General features: G+C 44.8%; 1 protein-coding gene across 5 annotated transcripts; it reads right to left on the bottom strand.

Moving 5' to 3' along the window:
* Positions 1–9: 9 nt before the first annotated feature.
* Positions 10–21,029, bottom strand: rapgef3 (Rap guanine nucleotide exchange factor (GEF) 3). Of its 5 annotated transcripts, none has more exons than XM_041945921.1 (28): positions 19,303–19,467; positions 18,542–18,627; positions 14,092–14,136; positions 10,392–10,498; positions 10,177–10,298; positions 9,467–9,644; positions 9,205–9,289; positions 8,719–8,779; positions 8,183–8,259; positions 7,922–8,068; positions 7,700–7,806; positions 6,520–6,608; positions 5,782–5,860; positions 4,898–5,048; positions 4,694–4,776; positions 4,577–4,607; positions 4,347–4,422; positions 3,972–4,109; positions 3,675–3,772; positions 3,338–3,463; positions 2,517–2,698; positions 1,843–1,933; positions 1,676–1,726; positions 1,437–1,524; positions 1,284–1,348; positions 1,140–1,194; positions 954–1,025; positions 10–803 (listed from the first exon to the last, which is right to left on the bottom strand). In XM_041945921.1, the coding sequence occupies exons 1-28, from the start codon at positions 19,316–19,318 to the stop codon at positions 685–687; spliced, it is 2,625 nt and encodes an 874-aa protein (XP_041801855.1). In that variant the 5' UTR covers positions 19,319–19,467; the 3' UTR covers positions 10–684. The 5 variants fall into 5 exon arrangements, with proteins under 5 accessions (XP_041801855.1, XP_041801856.1, XP_041801857.1 ...); XM_041945923.1 differs by lacking the exon at positions 19,303–19,467 and adding an exon at positions 20,900–21,029 and having other exon boundaries at positions 11–803; XM_041945925.1 differs by lacking the exon at positions 19,303–19,467 and adding an exon at positions 19,081–19,099 and having other exon boundaries at positions 11–803.
* Positions 21,030–21,064: the final 35 nt, after the last annotated feature.

Consider the following 21,064-nt stretch of genomic DNA (forward strand, 5'->3'; position numbering starts at 1 on the left):
ATATTTCCCTTTTTACAAATTCTTGTGCTTTCATTCAATACACATAACTGAGAAAATAATTTATTTAGAAAACAACATTGTATGAAATCATATGCATGGCAGTTTGTGGCCCTGTTGCCAACAAATGATCCGACACAATATATTAGTTTTAAAGTGAAAATCCTAGTGCACAAAGACTGACCTAAGTGATTATATATGGCAGATATCTGCAGTATGTGTTCCTATGGCCCTTTTGTGGAGTGAACCAGAGACAGCAGGATACAAAATGTATATTTATGAATTCTGACATCAGAGACGGGTTTTCTTCGCTCAGCTGTACATGTAACACTGCCTGTGTGAGGGCATCCGTTTCCACGGTGGCACACACACACACACACAAATGTACACACTGGTGTGCTGTAAGGCTTTTTGAATAAGAAGCATCCCACAGGTCTCGTGGGCACGGAGCGGGATGCTCTGGTTCTGCACTGGAGGTCATGACTGTGCATGCAGCATGTTTTCTATCTTGGTGCAGACAGCTCATCCATGAATGTCCAAGCTCTTGGAATAAGAGTGAATATACTCCAGACCTCCAGAGGTCCATCTCATTCAGGCGGGAGTGGAGGTTTTCTTCATCCAGCTACGATCTCTGCTTCATGTGTGCGCTGCAGTTTTACAGTCTTTGCACGGTTGCAGATTGAGGTCCTAGCATTCTATTGTTCTTGAGAGCTGTGTGAGTTTGCGCTGGTTGTCGATCACCTTCAGGTTCTGAATGTAGTGTCGGATGTTGCTGGGACTCCTCAGAGGCAGGGCGTGGTCGGAGTCTGGAGGAGAAGAAGAAGTTTCTGACTCAAATCCTCCTTTTCATTTTTTGCCAGAATGTGAAATTTGAATGAATAATATAAAACAAACTCTTTAGCTTGCAGGAATTACAACTAGATGCAACAGTTAATGATACGCTAGATGCAGCTTACATGTAGATATGCGGGTCGCGGGCGCCTCCAGAAACATCCGATCTGCCAGGCCCCTCTGTGGAGATGACGACACTGCAGAAGAAAAATATCGTACGTGTGTCATTCAGAGCCAAAACCAGGTTATATACTGTTCTCTTGGCACCGCCGAGGGTCTGCTAGCATGACAAACCCAACCGGATCACTCACCATAAGGCTGGCTTCTGCATCCTCGTACAATTTTCACTGTCTTGGCGATCATGCGCTGAGAAAATGGGAGGAAAAGGAAAGATTTAACGCCAGTCTCATACTGAGGATGAGATTCATTAAGAGAATGACTGGGCAATGTCTTACCAGCTTCTCAAAATTGACCAATTTGTCTACATAGTTTGGATTTCCCTCATTGATGAATGTCATGTCTGGGCATAGACAGGAAGAGAAAACATGTCAGTGATTTATGAATTCATTTGCATGACATTCACAGGTGGCGCTGCTGGTGTCTGTTACCTTTGAGCAGCAGGGGCATGAAGGGGATGTAGGGGGGGCTGAGTTTGGCCACAGCCAGCCTGTAGGCCCTGTGGTTGCGTGAGGGATCCTAACAGGAGCAGAAAATATACACAGCACCATAGAATTAATAAAATCAAATTAACAGGAGATACTGTAAGCTGACGGTTATTAAGAGAATGGTGCATTGAGAGCTTTGGAGCTTGAAATGTATTGAAATGCGAGCACACACTGCAGCTTACCATCAGCCTCTCATAAGCACAGTAAACTCTTTTTGTCTTGCTGGGGATTCTCTGTAATGGACAGGACCGAGCCAATTGTTGCATGAGACATCACCAGAGTTAATGTTCAGTAAAGAGCGACACAACATTAAAAATCACTATGAATGTTGCATTCAGGGGTCTCTCACCTCCCAGGTCTTGTAGAGCCTGTGCACTGCACTGTTGCTCAAACCGAACATCACAGCGAAAAAGGAATTGAGATTCTTCTGCTCCTTTAATCTGTGACAGGGAGGACACATGATTATAAGTCAGGTTCCAGACTGACAAAGTTCAGTTCTTGAAGTGATTTTTGATTTGCAAGTTTTAAAGACTTTAATGCAAACTAGACTATGGGTCTACAGCCATGCTAGCAGCTCTGTAAGGCTATGCAGGTGATGCTTCGAGCTAAATGCTAACATTGTCACGGTCAACGTGATCACGGTATACAGTTTAGCATGTTAGCATGCTAACATTTGCTAATAAATGGAAAGTACAGCTGAGGCTGATGGGAATGCCATTCATTTTCAAGGTCATAAACTAAAGTGTTAAAATTAAAACTTTGACCAGTCGGTGGCACCACATGATGAAAAGGAGGATCACCAAAGTGAATCTCTGCATCAACTTTCGTGGCAATCCATCCAGTTCCTGTTGGGACGAGTCACATCTCACGGTGGTGCAAGAGGAAAAGTAAAGGCATCACTCAAGTCATTAGGCTTCATCCCCTGGGAGCCATGAATAGTTGTACGAAGTTTCAAGCCAATACATCCAATTTCAATATTTCAGACATATTACACAGCCAAAAAAACATGGCCAAGGTTCTTACACTGCAGCAATCTTTATGAACTTCTTAAGCAGAATGGCTCGTTTCACCAGGTCTTCACAGAGGCACAGCTCGGTCACCACCCAGTGCTGCACCTCATTGAAGCGACGCACAAACCGCTCCAGGTTAGCTGTGATGCCGCCTGGGAACTTATGACGGCCGAATATGTAGTAGATGAGCTCCACCTGGAGAGACACGGACAATGAGTCACAAGCACTGACATTACCTGCACACACTGTGAAAAAGAAAATCAAAGAGAGGCCGGTTTTTACAGGAGACTTTACAGGACCAGTGTGTAGGATTTAGTGGGATGTAGCAGCGAGGTTGCAGATCATCTCACCCTCCACTATGGTGGCCGTGCAACATCCACTCTATTGTGGAAACATGGCTGTGCAACATGGCAGACGAAGAGGACCTGCTGAGGCAACAACTCTTATTTTCAGGTGATTATAGGCTACTGAAAACATGCACGTCTGCCAATAAATCCCCTTGGATCCTCCACACTGGACCTTTAATGAATGTGATTGGCTTCAGAAACATGTGAATCAGCAGGAAGTGATGCAACACAGGACCAGATGATCTGATGATTGTAAGAGTGCCAAGGTGTGACACAAACATTTTTTATCAAAGAGATACCAGTCGTTTGTTGAAATGAGGAAATACTGGACGCCAGTTTCAGCTTTGGCTTTCCTTGCAAGATTAACGGCTGGAGCGTCGCCATGCTGAGGCATTTGAAGTGTCGATAAGCAGTTTCCTCTTTGTGCTGTATCAACCAGTTCACATGCTGCTGTCAGATTTTAAAATTGTCATATCTACTCGGTTACCTCATGCATGGCAGTGAACAGTTCCCAGTCATAACTGGTGAGTTCGGTGGCGATGTCTTTCGAGCTCATTTGTTCGAGTATGTCAGCCGTTCCTCGCTCTGGACCCTGCTGCTCCTTCAGAGGCATCTGCGAGAAAGAGACAGACATGGAAAGAAAATGAGCAGATAGGAAATTGTGGTGGGATGTGCCTTTGATGGTGTCCTGGGCTTTGAGACAAACAACCAAACTGAGCCGTATGCTCCATAATAAATAATGTTAATGAAAATATGTCTGAAGTGATGGCATTTCCTCTTTTATCTACAGGAAATAATGGGATGGAGGTCACCCCATTCCTCACCAGCTGTTCCACTTGGCTGCTTGTGCAGATGAACAGTCTCTCGTTGAGTCCCAGGGCCGTGTAGACCGCAGCGGCATCCAGCTTCAACTGAGCTCTCTCTGTGCACATTCAGTATATCAAAAACTAATGTTCAGCATAATGACCTGACAAAGGACCGTAGAAAATCTAAGATGTGTGAGGCTGGATTCGAAATTGCATTAAAATTCAGCTCTGAATGCTTGATTCTTGCAATTCTACAGAAACTGCCACTTTAAATGAGAAAATGCACAACATGTGTCATCAACGTCTGAGCCCCACCTCCCGTGGAGTTCATTTTGACCAGGACGTGATCGCCGCCTGGTTTGACAATGGCTGACATCACATCCTGTACAGATGAGTTCACCGGGAGCATCAGAGTGAGGGGTTTGCTGTCTGGCCTGTAGATCTCATACAGCACTGCACCGAGAAGGGACGGAAGCCAAAGTGTCAGGATTTGATCGTTAATGACGCGAGCGGTGATGTGCAGTGATATGTGTTACTCATAAACAACACCCACAGAAACATGAGCTGATGTAAACTCATCTATGCTCTAACACATTGTAGTCATATAGATCAAAACAAGTTAAATTCATTAATGTACTTAAACAGTGTCAACAATTTGATTGGTTTAATTGTTTTAGTGCTTATACTCACCCTTATCTTGTGCTCTGATTGGTTGTAACCTCCCCACTGGCTCCTCACAGTTTGAAAACCAATCGAAATGCTGGTTCTGTTGAGCATCAGAGTGACTCAGCATGTCAGTGACATTAAACTGACAAATGACAGCAGCGTGACATTCGAACTGTTTTCTCATTAAAATGTATGTCTGGTATTAATATTCTGCACCCAGCTGTCATCTGAAAATAATATGTGAGGACGCTCACCCTGCTCAGTGACTGATACCCATTCTCCAATCTGTAAAGACATTAAAAGATGAAACACAGTGCAATATTCCTGTCTGGAGAAATAGGAGATATTATAAGATAATATAGACAATTTACATTTTTGTTCTCCTCCTTTCCCGAAATTGTTCTTTCAGTATGCTGGAGAGACGAAAATCACCTGCCACCTCCTTCTTCAACCTCTGTTTCAGCAACATGGGAATAATTATTGATTCTCCTAATAAATAAAATAATCTGCACCCTTAATTCCAAAACAATATCCTGTGAAATGAGCGTTTGATTACATGGAGGCTGCAATCTCACCTCCAAGAAGTCCAAAGCTATAGGGTCCTCTTTCAGCAGAAGGCCATACAGCGCCACCCACTGGCCAATCAGCTTCACTACCTTCTGCTTTGTCGTGAGAGTGTAGGAAGCCTTCTCCTGGTCTGAACCCTCAGAGAGCTCTGCCTGGTATGTGCAGCAGTGGTTAAGGGGCATAACATGAAAAGCTTTTTGTGTCTGCCTGCAGAATATCATTCACTTATGGCTCTTAAAGTTTCAATATACAACGTTCACGGCCACTAGATGTCGCACTAGAGCACCAGCATCTCAGACCAAATGGGTGTGAGGCCGCACCTCACCCCAAACTAGAAACAGTTCTGTTGCTCTCCTGAAAGCCACCAGACTCCATTTACAGAAACAGCAATTTTACCTCGCATTTAAAACCAATCATCTTTAAACACATTTCATTCAAATTGTCAGATATAAAATAAAACTCACCAAAACACTCTTGCTTAGTCTTTCCACTGCTCCAACAATCACTAACTCTGTTTTGGACAAAAATAAACCCCTAACCTGCAGAGTTAGGTGTGAAAATATTCAGGCTCTACATGCTGCTTTTCCCTGCTGTACATTAGTAACATAGTCAGCTTGGTCAGGAGCTCTTTCTGTGATCTGCCGAGCACCTAAATCCAAAATAATCAATAGCTTGACAGTAGCTACCGAAAACATCAAGTAAAACATGCTTTAGGTAGCTAAAGTTTTATGGTTTTGATTGCATATTAATGTCTCCAAACTACACTCTGCCATTTCCCTTGTACAGTGCTGTGAGGCAGGTCTCTTTATAAACCCTCAGGATGCTGTTGATAGTTGTTCGCTGCTATCATCTGCATCATCGCTGTGTATTATTATTGACCACCACAGGATATTGGTGCTGTAGTGCCGGACAAAGCTGGCCGGAGGGCATGAAGACTTTGTGGGTCAGCAGAAAGTCGCTCACACAGGGATCTGCAGGAAGACAAACACCACAGCAGCACACAGTGAGGCTGACGAACGTCTGATCATCTCGAATCACTCAGTAAAACAGTGAATTGTTAGGATGCATCTGCCTCCTCCTCCCTTCCTAGTGCTTCCCTGTGTTTTTCCCCTGTGCCTTTGTGTCATGTGAGTCCTTTCCTTATGTCTATCCTTGTTCGTGTGTGTGTATGTCTGGACCGGACGGTTCCTCCTCAATCATGGATCACCTACACCTGATCCTCATGCCAATCAGCCACCAATGCACGAATCACCAGCTACAGGATAAATACCCAGCTCTCCTCGCCAGTTTTTGCCAGATTGTTGTACACGTCTCAGCCATCTAGCTCTCCTAGTGCCGTCTTCTGTGCTCTAGTTTTTGCCTTTTTCAGAGTAACTAAACTGTGTTCTCCTCATGTATCTACCTGCCAAGTCTACCTAGCTGTGGTCCACCACCTGAAATCCTGCTGACTCAGCTCGCCTGCCCGCCTGCTCCTTCCTGGATCTGCACGGATCGTCTCCGAGTGATCAATCTACCCTTTTTGTGACAATAAATCCTTTTCTGTATTCAAGCCATCTGAATCTGTGCCCTGTATTTGGAGTGCAGCCATTTGCTCAGTCTTAACAGAAATAGGGAAGAAGCAGCCTCCCACCTATAGCGTCGTTTCCGTTTGAGTCCAACTTTACGGTTTCCAACAGGTGTTCCAGGATTTTCTCAGGTGTTCCTGACATAACAGTGTACCTGCGCAGAGCACGACAGAGGAGAGGAGCAAAATAACATAATTCACATTACATTTAATTTAACGTAAAAGGAAATCCTTTGTATTGCACTGCATGCATTCTGCTTCCTCATTTGTCTGTTTGAATTATTGCCTGATAATGAAGTATGTTACTTTTATTATAATTATAATCATTTAATGCGTGGGTATGTTCTATTTCAGGGTGACTGTGTAACATCTGTCCAGAGACTATAGATGAACAACACAGTCTACAGCCAAGCTAGCGGCTCCCTGAGACTGGTGCTGAGTGGTGCTTTGAGCTCAACACAGCTCAATTTAGTGTGCTAGCAAGCTAACATTTGCTAATTAGCCCTAAACGCAATCCACAGGTGATGCAATCACTGCACCTGCTGAATAAACCAATAAATTAAAAAGCAAACTATGAGAAGCGTCTTATTACATTTACTTTATTGTTGATTTGTGTGCACGCTGACGTTGGGAAAAAAGAGTTTGACGTTATCATTGCATCGTTTGTCCTGCAGACTCCTGTTCTGGCGTTTACAACACTTGCAACAAATCATGATTGGATGGCGGTGTTGGGTCAATTGCAGATCATGTGTTCATTGTTGAACTATAAAATGCCTTGCCTTCCAGCACATACTGTATCTACATCATAACTCTGTTATTGCTCAATTCAAGGGCTCCTTCCTAAATGGCATCAGGTCCCATCAGTTAGGCTGTTCAGATAATAAATCTTGGTTGTTTGGTAGAGTTGACAGAACAAGGGAAGATGGCTGTACTGTGCATGTGTTAGTAAGTGAAGAGAGTAACAAAAAGGATAAGTATGACCCAAAAGGGACGTCGTGTTAATTCACTTTTGTTTGCTGAAGCATTTCAGGACTGATAACAAGTCATTCAACAAGGCAGGGTTGAAGTCCAGTTCTTTTCTGGTTGTCAAATAAAAGTCCATTAATAAGATCTTGACAAAAAGATCTGTATACAAAACACCAACTGTGCTGTAATGACCAATGGCAGCCTGCCAACACTCAGGTAAAGCGCCTGAATGATGACGACCCTGTTTTGTCTCAGAGGTGTGTGCACCACGGCTTCTCACTTGCTGTTGTTTCCTGCTCCGCCCTGCTCGTCCCAGTCGGTGCTCTTCTCCAGCACCAGCACGGTTTTCCCGTGCTCCTCGAGACGCACCGTATTAGCCTCAACATCCTGGAGGGAAAAAAAAGAACAGGCGACACAGTCAAATGTATGTTCATTATATTTGTGATTTGATCTGAACTATACGGTCACATAAGGCTTTAAATGCATAGCAGCAGTAACACACCTTGAGGATGCGTATAAAGTCCTGCTTATCAACACGCAGGAAATGGCAGTTGTCTTCTCTCAAGATGATGGTGGCAGCACGAGGTGCATCGTTCAGCAAAGCTAGCTGCCCAAAGTCCTCGCCCTCGTGCAGTGTGGTTACCAGGCCCTGTGTGCACACAGTGCTTTCAGTATTACATGATGCTGGCATTAAATTCCAAGGCAACAAAGTGTGACGACTGTGAGATTTCTCTGTATTTTTGCAACCAGAAAATGGATTTACCTTCCCATGTGTGATCACATTTACAGAACCTTTCCAGATGATGTACCAAGAAGTGCCTTTGTCCCCCTGACTGAACACTACAGCACAAAAGAAACACCAAGATTGGTCATTTACACATATCTCTGTGTGAATAACAACCATTATGACATGAAGGTACATACACAGGGCATGTTTATACAATTGGCTTTCTTATATATGTGTGGCTTTTATATTCAAGACCAGTTCGGCAGAGTGAGAGTGGCACACGTGATGACCTGATTGCCTCCCTTGAAATAATAAATCGGTCATGACACGAGCATCAAACGGTGACATTTGTGCTGTCCCTTTTAAACAAGTGAGATAAATAAATGAAATGTTACATCTCGTTTGGCGGAGACGATAGATCTGAAATGGGTTTTGTGCAGAAGAGGATGCTAACAGGGGATTCGTGCACATCAGCGCACTGCAGTCTGGTTCAACTGCACAATGGAAGTGAGTGTACGTAGCAGCGCTCTCTACCGCCCAGGCTCAAACGTCAGCAAAGCTGTCACACTCACAGACTGTTCCGGCCTTGGCATGTGATTCAAAGACCAGCACCGCTGCCAGCTCCTTACGCACCTACAGGCACAGCAGGGCAAGAAATGAGACTGGAATGTATTGATAACTCATATTCTCATGGCTTGATTGTTGAAGTAATGGTTCTTTGGTCAGAGTAGTTTGGCTGATAAACTACAATTACTACAAAAAGGTAGAAACATTAAGGAGCAACTGTTGTTTTAAAATGTCTAGAAAAATTTTCTATATTTTCTATATTTAACACACAACGTCTATTTAATACTAACCTTGCAGACAAATATCAAATTATATTCAAGGTATACTATCACCATCGATGTAAAGCTGCTTGAATTACTTGAGTGTCTAAATTTTAAAACTTTAAAATGATAATAAAAAAAGGTGCTATCACTATAATGATGAAAACAAATCAACAAAATCAACATATAGTGGCTTGAAGCTGTCAACAGCAGGCAGTGATGGTGACTGACAGAAGTGGAGAGGTGAGCTGCAGCCTTGACGTGAAGCAGCTCCTCGTAGATGACCTCCAGGTCCTCAGCGCTCCTCTGACTGGGGCTAAACACAGGGAAGAGCACAGATGCACTCAAAAACTTTGTTTAAAGATGCAAGTTTGAGGAGAAAATCCAACTGAACGAACCTTATAGGACTGTGAAGGACTTTACTAACTCAGTCATGCTGTATATACAACAGGTTTTCATGCATAGTAGTTAAACAAAGGCTCCACATACTGACCACTTGCGTAGAATCATCGTGAGCAGAGCATCGGGGCCCAGCTGAGACAGCAGTGACAGACCCTCCTGCAGCTCGTCCTCCGAGTCCTTCTCGTTTGAGATGTGGTTTGGGCCGCACTCGGAGTCCTGGAAGCGGTAAAACTGGGCGTCCTTGTCGTGGAAGTTCAGCTCGTGTTTCACTTGATTGAGGCAGGACACAGAGGAGGGGAAACAACAATGAGACCACAAAGAGTGCAGACCTTCAGAGATAAACGCTGACCTCGAGGAGAATTCAGCTGCCACGCAGTAACTTTAAAAAACTCCCCAATGACAAGATACATGGAAATAAGTGCAAATCTATTCTGAGTGATGCCCTCCATTTGATGATGAAGCAGTCATGCCCTGATTGGAGTGGAAGACAAAGCCCCAACCAAAGAGCACAAGCAGCTAGGGAACACTTGACGGAGTGAGCACAAACTGTAAAACATTTGCCCTGGCAGGCTCAGTCACCAGATTCCAGGCTACTCAAGCACTTCTGGGAAATTCTCAAGTGCAGCCTGAGACATTATTATCAGAATATATTAAAAAATACCAGAATATGGCAGGATTTCATGTGGAATTATTCCACATGCTTCACAGCTTGCCCGGCATGTAAGAAATATCATGTTAATGTGCCCTTAATTTTGGCTTTTGGTAAGTAAAACTGTCACATCCACAGTCCTCAGTTCTTACCGTGAACAAGGATCCCTTCATCCACCAGGACCTGCCACATTCCAACTGCCTGACTTCTTGATTGCAGGCACTCGTTTTGTTTCATCAGCCAATCAACAAGCTCCTTACCAGAGCAGCATTGTCTGTGAGAGAAATTCAGCATGTGAATTTGCATGTAGTTTGCAGAGATTGTCACATTTTGAACGTGGCAGAAATGACACCCCCAGCGTGGGTACCTGTATGTTTTGAGGTGATGCTTTCTGTCTCGGACCAGGCCGGGGTTCCTCTCGATCATGACGCTGTACACTGACCTCGCCGCCTTTACGACGCGATCTGAAAGAAACTTAAAGAAGATGGAAAGAAAAAAGAATTTTGAGCAATTAAACTATTAGCATCTTTCTTTCATAGATGTTAATGTGAGTCGTGTTCCTGTTTATGTTGTGATCAAACTGAGAAAGAGCGAGAGGGGGCTGTGTACATGAAAGAGGAGGATGTGTATCACAGGCGGTCTTGTTTACTGAAACAGCCGAGTTATGTGCTGGCAGCAGACGGAAGACAAGTGTGTGTTTGTGTGTGTGTGCGTGTGTGTGTGTGTGTGTGTGTGTGTGTGTGTGTGTGTGAAAGAGAGGGAGACAAGTTTGTTTCCCCTCAGCATGGAGATTATGTGTGATGGCACACACGTCAACAGCTTGAGTGGAGATTTCTGTGGGCGTTGGAGTGTAATGTGGCGTGTGTGTGGGATGCAGGGAGGCGGGAATGTGTTAAAACGTCTACGTTAAACTCTCCCACACGTCGCTGAGTTCTCAGCCTCTGCAGCTCGCTCTCTGGCAGCCTTTCACTTTCTGACCACCTTCACTGTATTTCCTTTTAACCTCAGTTTCCTCCCACCCCCCCAGCACGCTCAAACACGCGCACAACTCACCCGGGTCTGGTCTAAAACCCGAAAAGACTGCAGACAGGGGTGCAAAACCTGTCAGCCACTGATGCAGAAGCGAGGCTTCCGTAACACCAACATGCTGTTTGTGGCTGTAATGCGGCTTTCACGCTTTGCACTGCGCTCTGCTTCTGTTTCAAAACTGGACCAAACCACCACCCGACAACATTTGCTATCTTAATGATTGACAAAAGTAGATATTTATATTTTGCTCCTCCCTCTTGGACTCCCCCTCTCACATCTCCTGCACCCAGTCTTGTGATTCCACGTGTGACTCAGACGGTTGCCTGTTTGCGCTTTGGATTTTCCTCGAGGCCCCGCTGTTTGCCCGAGGTGGAGGTCTTGAGATGCGCACACAACCAACAATGACCATTTCCTATGTTTTTTTCTCCTTAAATAGAGAACTGTGAGGAAGCCTGAAACAACCTGCCCCCCTTTTCCTCCTCTAGTTTTTTGCAGCTCATTTAGGGCGTAAAAACCCCTGCTGACCTTTGACTGATTTACTGACCCCCACGCCACGATGACCCCTTTGCTCTTTCACCTGAGCTGGGGGCCATGACACATGTTTGTTCGATCTGAATTCACACAGGACTGCTAATTATAATGCGCAACTATAACAGACTACTGTGGGTGACACAGTGCAGTACACACTTCAACCTCTCATCCCCACATCAGCCTGCTCCCAGACATCAACACAGCAAATGTGCCCCAAGGCGTCTGCGGTGCACCACTGGAGCTATGTTGTGCAGAGGTCACCAGTTCTCCCAGGGGCCCACTTTCCCCTGGGACTCCCATAGTCACATTCTCAGGCTTGTCAGCTCCAAAACATATTTTCTTGACGAGGCAGTTTTCCATTACCTAACCCAGGCCTCACAAAACCAATATCAAAAGCCATATTTCACTGAGCGGGCCCGGACCTCACTGCTGAACCTGACCGTCACATAAACATGCAGGAAACATTTTCTGTTTCTGCGGTTTGATCCAGTACTAGCTGTCTGTGGCATGTTGTTTATTGTCTGCATGTAGGCCACCTTATCGTGCTATCTACCAACTACAACCCACAGGTAATTTTTCCACCTGAGTCAAGTTACAAAGCAAACACCTTTTCAAAGTACAACACACACTCAGCTGGTGTGCAGCAACCTACGCTGACGTATGGCCCTTCTGTGCAGTTTGGACAGCAGTCATAACTCGTTTTATGGCTCAGGTCCACTGTGCTGCTGAGGTCATTTTATAATCAAGAGTCTATATTCAGAAAGTACCTTAAGACTGCAGATGTAAAGCATAATAATCACCTTCATATTGATTTAGACTTCAACTGTGAAACTTATATAATCTTTACCTATGATCCTAAATTATTGCACCCACTTTTCTGCAGGACCTGCAGCAGAGCAGCTGCTCTACAGCCTGAGCAGCGCGCTCAAACACTCTTCAGCAGCACATATTTGCTTACTAACACACAGTAGCTTGCTTGCAAGAAGGTTGTCTTCATCACAACGCGGTCACATCATCTATTCTCTGCAGCACTTTGTTTAACTTCAGTCTGGTCCTGGCTGAAAGCGCGAGTGTGTGAAGTGTGCAGTATGTGGTCTGGTTTCCTGCATTTGTCTTGTGGGGTGGAATGATGATGAGCACAGTTCTCCACTGTGCTTCTCCTCTGTAGGCGAGACATTTCTCTCCTTCTTACTCTCTCAGTGACCTTGGTGGGCTGTGTTGTGTGAGAAGCAGCCACAGATGAACACTGTGAGTTGACAAGGAGATTAATGCAGCTGTGTGGACTGCAGATACCGGACTTTTCCCCTCGCTGTGCGTGAGAAAAATACAAGACCACACTTCTGAGGGCAACATTTCCATCCTGCAATACAAGACGGATACGGCTAAAATGTGCTTTTCCAGGCCTTTGATGAGGTCATTTGGTCATCAACATGGCCAGCTTCTGCTAAACAAATGGAAAATGTGTAGTTATTTAGCTTGTGATCACATGTGGCGAACTCTGCGTCAGTGTGTTCATGTCTAAAGAGGGAAACTGCATCTTGTGCATATAAAACCTGGAGCCCGGTCAAACACAGGTTATTAAAAACAATCCGTCTTGTGCAGCGATATCAAAACGTACGATGCTCATTAATGACTTCCAGAGTCTGGTGCCAACACTTGCTAAGCGACCACACAAAGCTCAGGGAGGTTAGCAAAACCTGCCTCCTGCAGACGCGATTACTCCATCCTCTCTGTCTTCTCTCTCCAGCACAAAGCAGAACACACAAGCATTTATTGTTTTGGGGTTGAAAGATGCTCTTTCTCTCAATGCCTGTTCCTCTGTGGGAGCGAGACCGGATTCACTTTCCATGTCAGGCCATGTTATCAGTGTTTTAAAGGCCCTCTGTTGAAGACGCTGAGATAAAGCGGTGCGAGGGGCCTGGGGTGGGTGAGGCAGGGCTCGGGCAGGGTGGGGAGGGTCAATTAACTGTGAGTCCTGGAGTGCCCTTTAGACTCCTTGTGACTGCATGCCCTGTAAGGAATGTGTTTTTTAAAGACTCGCTTGAGTAGTAATGCAGGATATTATAACAACAAAAGAACAAGTTCAGCAGTTTGAGAGGATGCAAGCACTGCAACTCTGGATGATAGCAGAGGTCAGCGTGGCTTAAAGCCACCAGGAGAGAGACCATCACCAGGCTGGTGACACTGTAAAGACGATCAAAGGCGATGCCAACAAGTGTCAAATATGTCGCTCAGCTAATTAGAGTGACAGATAGAGAGGCTGGGAAGCCTGATTATTAAACTGCGGTCACATGACTTATGATTAGATGCTAGAATCCGCACCCTGATGCTAACCCTGATGACCAAAACTGAAAGAAAATCCCCTTTTTAACATGTACTTACTAAAAAATGTCCCTTTTAATAATGCTGGAGGAGACAATACATGCTTGCTTAAGTGCTGAAACCAGGGATTGCTTTTGACTTTGGGGATGTGATGTAGCATAGCTCACAATCTCTGGCATACACACCTGCTTCATAGTGTCCTTTGAATCCAGGGCCTCTGGCAGCGGAGTCTAAGAGAAAGAGAAAGAGAGACGTTACCAACACTTTCTGCATATCTAAAGCGTCTGAAATACAGCTGATAACTCGCTTTGGAACGGCATTCCACAGGAACCAGCCGGACTGGTCGTCGATGCTAATCTCGCGGCGGTTGCGCCGAATAAACACGCGCTATAACCAAGCTGGGCTGTCCAGATAGAAAGAAGAATTATTTTCTTTTCATTGGGATGAGGGTCAACACAAACACATTATCTCAACCGGTGCTGTGTTACCATTGTCTCCGATGTGATGTGGGTGGGTGTAAAGTGTGTGTAATGAAGTGGGAGGAAAGAGTGCGTCGACACCAGCAATGGAAAGCGCAGCCACACGTTTTTGTTCAGCGAAAAGGGAGCTTTTAACTACGCGCTTTCATATGAAAAGGCTTTGAAAACCTTTGAAAGATTACATGTACTGCAGCAGTTCAACACACGCACCAGTTTAATCACACATTATTTGTGGAGACTCCCTCACTCTCTGCACTGAGACATGTCAGACCAGTCCTAATTTAAACCTGCTGCCATTTACAAATATTCAACATTCCCAAGTCTGTACTTTGGCCTAAGTTGTATTTCCTCTTTCTGGCTTGTTTGGATGTTTTTATGATCCCTGTGTAGCTACTGTTGTTTTGTCCGTACCCCCTTCTGTATGAAGGCCTTTTTCAGGCCAATTATACACATTTCACTGGGTTGCTCATGCTGCAAGGACAAAATATTAATAAACAGGATATGAGGAAGCTGTACTTGGGTTTCTTTGTTTAATAATCACGTGGCACATGTCTTACATCCACACACACAGCAGTTGTCTTTATTGATCAGGAAGCTGTGATCACCTGTTGGCATCGCTGAGATACGACATCTGTTAAGTGTCTCCTGCCCTTCTGATCACAGACTTTGTGGCATGTTTTGTCTGCTCTGCTGTGCAGTCAGCTAAGTCACATGATCGCAGCCTGAGTGGCATGTTGCCAATAGTTTTACCTCACTCATAAAAAAAACATGTCCTCATTGTGATTTTGGTTGTGATTTAACATGACTCCATATGATCCAACCAAAATGGCACATGTGCCCCCTGAGCCAACACGAAATGTGGAAAAACCAGAGTCCGTCCAGGTCTGTAGGCCGGCAGACACAATTAGGAACCTCTCTGAACGCGAGGTATCTTGTTCTGCTTTGTCTCGGCGCTGGTATGCGGCGAGGACAGGGAGACGACGGCCGGGCATCTTCTAATGATGACGGCAAAGTGGGCTCAGCTATGACCCTGTTAGAGGAATCTGCCTGCATGCTCTCAGAGAAGGAATTAGCGAATGCCTCAGTGGCAGTGAAATCGCTGATATCACCCCTCAACGAGCAGAGATACTGGACACCATTCAGGGGAACATTTATCTCCGCAACTCTGCAGCTTTCAATAACACTGAGCCGAAGACATGCAGCTATTAAATGAATCTTGTGATTGAGGCATTACAATGTCCCCAAAGAAAAGACAAAGATGTCCATAATGCTGCATGAATTCCATTTATGATCAGGGTGCTTTCAGCATGCTATCAAATTAAACTTTACAATTTGGTGTATATCTTGTTATTGGGCCGACAAGGACATCTCTGTGGAAGCGCTCCTGTGCAATTCATCATGTGTAAGATAACCTGAATCAACACAAACTCACTCGGTGCTGTCACAACAAGTTTAGCTACTCCTGTGACATTTGAGAGCATCTGTAGCGTGTTACGCTGAGCGACGATTAAGCTCAGGTTGGCAGGTGTCAAACAGGCCAGATCCAACACATAGCTGAATGTTAGCAGTTTATGGCACTTCATCCTTTTAGGATGCTTTATGTGAAATATGACGTTGATGTTGGCTGGTAACAGCAGGAAGTTCAGAAAGCGGTTTGCAGAGATTTACAGCTGTCTCTGACCTCTCGATGCTTAAAAGTCAAGTAAATTTAGAAGCTCAGAGCCTCGCCGCTGTTCTGTGTCTTCCTGTGATCTGGAAACAAAAACCTCCCCTTCGCATTCTTCCACAAACTCCTCTGTAAACTGAGCAGGGGTGTAGTGCTGAAGGTGAACAATGAACAATACACTATTTATAACCTGAGTTTGGTTTAAAAAACTTCTGCTTTGTTACCTTCTTGTGTCTCCACACCCAAGCTGCTAAAACAATAAGAGACCTTCCTCAAACCACTGGCAGCAATCTCGAAATATCACTAAACTGCTGTTTTGGGGAGCTGAACTGTGTCATTGAGGAGCTGAGAGGAAGTGAAGTTAACTAAGCCCAGCTGTTACATAAACACACATCACCTGCTCCCTGACAAACTGAGCTCCTGCAGCTCCTCCTCTTCTACAACTCAAGACTTTTTGCTGAGTTTCAGCACGAAATGCATTAGAAGCAGTTTCCTGGAAGGCTGGAGGGCAGCTGTCACTTTAACAAAAAATGGTGCTTTTAGGGCAATTAAGCCACGGTGTGTCAGACAATCAGCAGAGGTCAGTTTGCACTACACAGTCTGATTGTCAGCTTCAAGACATTTCCAGAAAGCTCAGAGTGTCGCCACGGAGCACTTATTTCTTTGATTAAGCTTAAGATTTGCCTTACAGCTCTCTTTGCATTGCATTAAAATGTCACCAGACAATACGAGAAAGGGCTGTAATGGGGTACATGATAAAGATGATGATGATGATGGTGATCAAAATCAGTGGTGCAGTATTTTGACTGTATTTTAAATACTTTGTGCTACGTCTTGGAAGCCCATATTGTATTTATTACTCAGCTCGGCTGCACATATTTGACAACATTAGTTACTTTGTACATTAATGTTATTAATACAAGATATGAAACAGCGAATGAATTATGATATGTTTTAATTGACTGATACCTGGCAGCATATAAAGTAACAGAAATTACCCTCACCTTTACCAGCTACCTGCTTGCACATGATCATCACTAATTCTAATCCAGTGGTATGTGAATATATGTAGGACTTTTACTTGTAACTGTAACTTTTACACTGTGATACTGCCACTTTTACAACTACTACTACAAATACCGGAGTACTTCTGATCAAAATAATGGTGGAGTATCATCATCGCTCTAATCTCTTCTCCTGATAATACTTGTGTGCCTCCCTGCAGTGCACTGGTCTGCTCGGTGCTCCGCTGCTCTTTCTCTGGAGTAAACATACCCAGCTGATGCCTCGTATGGTCGGTGTCTCCACTGAGTAGCGGTCCGGGAACACTTGATAATTGTGACTCCGGAACAAATGCATCTTGTCTCGGATCAAAACAACCAGCGAACAACTTTCCCAGTCACAGGAGCTGCACACGGACCTCCAGACATTCTTCACGGCGCAGCAGATCGTTCCGTTACCCGCTCGTTACTGCGCAGCGACGACACACGGCAACCACAGTCCCGGCTCAGGAGTCCGCATCCTGTCCCCCGGAATGCGGGCAGGACTGTGGATGTCGTCCCTGCATCTGAACGCAGACGTGTTGCCTCGCTGGACGCGTCTGTCTCAGTGCGGACGGAGTGCGTAATGTTTAGCCATCCCTCGCAGCGGAGGCGCGCTGCCGAGTCGCGTGTGTGCGCTCTTTGGCAAGGAACCACACGGAGTCATCAGGCGGACGGCCTCCCCCGGCATTTTTGCTGCCTAATTAATGGCGTTTGATTTATTTATCTTGACGTCGATGCACTCCGTGTGCACGGCGCGCACTGTACATTTTGTCCTCTACAGCATGTCAGTGAACAGAAAATGTCAATGTCAGTGGCACCAGGCTCATAACGGATCTCACTGATGGCGCAGACGCAGTGTTTATTGACTTGTATTGAAAATGTGGTGAACAAAATCCTTTAACAGACAGAATGAGAAAGCACTGTGTTATTCATTTACATCCCTTGCTGGTTTAAAATGAAGTACATCCCTGTGATGAAGACCCCAATGAAAACACATAAACTGCCTGTTGAGGTGTTCACCTGATAGTGCAGGTGCATCAGATTGGGTCAAGGTTACTAAAGGAGGCATAATGTGCCATGCAGGCACTGTAAGCACTAGTTTGTTCGGCGCAGTAGTTCAGAGCAGCCCACACGCTGCAGAACTCTGCACACACACTTATCAGGTCGTCCAGCTGTTAGGCTCAACCCAGCCTGTAGGCACATGGACTCTCAGATAAATTGCTTCAAGGGCAGCTTGGGTTGAAGAACAGCACTCGATGTCTCTCAGGAGCAGTTTTGTTCAGTTCTAAACCGCTACACAAACATTACTGCATGGATTCATAAAATCACAGTGTTAGATATGGAACCAACAGGTGGAATGTGCAGCTGAAAAACAGACACCAGGTCTGTGGTTCAATGTTGTTTTACTGACTTTGGTTGTGTTGTAATTTAGAAACAGATGACTTACTTCCCCCATGTCTGGTGTACAACGTCTTGGTGGAGAACAGATGGATTGGACTAAGCTCTCCATGGTGGGGATGGCTTCAACAGTATCTGTGTGAAACATGGAGAAATGTGGTAGTAATCACTTTCTTTGCCTGGTCTTTCTGCCTCTCCATCTGTTGGCCAAAGAGATGTGAACCTGCAGACTGGCATCCAAGGACAAGGGGATCCTCTATTCAGCTTGATTTCCTGAACACCTCCAGTTATAACTGGATCATGGTCAACTGTGTCCTGCAGGCTGGACACGTTACGTAATGGCTTGTTTAAATCGCAGCTATTGTTCCAGTGCGGGGCTGCCCTTCCTGCACTGACCTCAATGCCTGAGTCAGTTCTCCGTGGCTTTCTACCAGGCGCACACAGGCAAGACCGTGAACTCCACCCGGCTTCCCATGCTTTTGTTTGTTTGTTCCTCCAGCTGGAAAGATGGAAGAGGGCTTGTATTGGAGCTGCCTTGTCTGGGCAGTGTAATTAAAAGTCCAGCACCTGCTGCTCCATGTGAGTTACCTGTGTTTCAGACACTGCTGCTTCTTTTCTTCGAGCCCGACTCCATTAGTGAGTGAGTGAATGATGGATCACAGGGCATACAGGAGGAACTCTGCTCGCTTTGAATCACAACCCCCCTTCATCTCGAATGCGTAACAAAAGTTCCATTACACTCCCTGTACTTTGAAGCGACTGTGAGCCATATCTGATACAATCTCTGAGAGAGAAACAGCAACTTCTTACCTTGTTTAGACTTCATGGAGTCATGAGGATCCTCCAGTCACAGCGATCCCCAAAGTCAGTATATTTAAATTAAGCAAGCAATCAAAGCGAACAGAAAATACTGCTTTAAGTGCTGCTAAGTGCTGGCAAACTTAAGTGACTCTCTGTCTCTTCTAAATGCCTCTCAGGGACTCCAGGATGCCAAATTAAGAATGTTCACAATGAAGGAATCCAGTTTTGCTTCTTATGACCTCCTGAGGGAGCGTAAACACGATAGTTTAGCTGATAAGCGAGACATTGCCACAGACTGTTTGATAGTATCTGGCAGAGTGACTGTTGTCATTGTTTAGTGATGTGCAAAGTGGCACAAAGGTGAAGCTGTTTCGAGGGATTTATTGTAGCTTGATGCCAAAATATAAAAGACTTAAGTGAAATTGAAAAAAAAACTGCTTCCTGGAAGGTTAAACTACGCTGGATGGGGATAATCTCTGGATCTCAAGGATTGGAACAGCTTTGTGGCCCTGCGGTTGAAAAGAAAGCTCATTAACACTGCTGCATTGTTTTAGGTTCAGCGTTTGTTGTGCAGTTGTGAGCGTCAAAAAGCTCCATCTCACAGGACAGATTAAATGTAGGCCGTTGACACCTGGAACCTGGAACTCTCCACTGGATCCAGGTGACTTTAAATTGCATAAAGCTTCACTTCACATGCCTGTCTGGCATTTGGAAAATAAATGCTGCCCTCTGTTGAGAACACATACGCCTTGCAACCTGTGTCAAGGAGACGCTTTGGTCAAATTAACACATAAGGAACACATTCCCTTTTTGTATTGGAAGCACTAAATGAAAGAATCTATATAAGCGTCAAAAAACAATTTAAATGTAAGTTTTAGTGATGGATGTTTATGCACTTTTTTAATTGTGTCTGTGCCTGTGTTCCTCTGCCTTTCTATATTTATTTGTACGTGTGTGAGTGTTTCTATTTACATCCTCTGGGACTGGGAGTGGGATTTCCTGCAACACATCTACGCCCATGGAATGTGTACTTTGCCAACGGTCTTTGTTGTGCCTGTCTGGTGGCGCGCGCGCACACACACACACGCACACACACACGCACACACACACACGTTTTCCTTCCTCTCTCCCGGCCAGTTAGCGGTGACAGGGAGAGACATATTTTTTATTGGTTTGACCCCTATGGTCAAACAGGGACTGAAGCACACAGCGAAGCAGACGTGCCGCATGAAAACAGATGGCGACAATAATTCTAAAACCTTTGCAAAACCTCCAGTTTGTCATCTCTGTTCTAACACATCTACCTCCTGCAGTGCAGTCACATGGTGATGCTCACATACTTGCCATAGCAATGAATTCAGTTTTAGATACTAAGAAGCAGCAAATACTGCAACTTTAACATATTATATAGAGTAAATCACCTGCTTGTGCTTATATCAAATACTGCTCAGAAAATCTTGTCAGACAATCTCACATTTACATGACATACCATATAAAGGATACAGTCATTTGTCCATTTGAAGAAATAGAATCATATACACTCACATCACAAACCAAACAATCTGTCAGTCTGTTATATAATTTTGATAAGTGATCAGTAACTCACCACTGGCAAGATTCTTCAGCCTGGTGCCTTTCAGGTGTTTTCTGCTTTTCTTTTTTAGCGTCCGCTCATGAGTCCGAGGATGATTTCCCAGTCACCACCGTTCATGTGAGTTGTGGGGAGTGCTGCTGGACACAGCTTCCTGTATCTTTCTGACTAGTCATGAAG

The sequence above is a fragment of the Chelmon rostratus genome, chromosome 10 (assembly GCF_017976325.1).
Source record: "Chelmon rostratus isolate fCheRos1 chromosome 10, fCheRos1.pri, whole genome shotgun sequence".
Taxonomy (NCBI): Eukaryota; Metazoa; Chordata; class Actinopteri; order Chaetodontiformes; family Chaetodontidae; genus Chelmon; species Chelmon rostratus.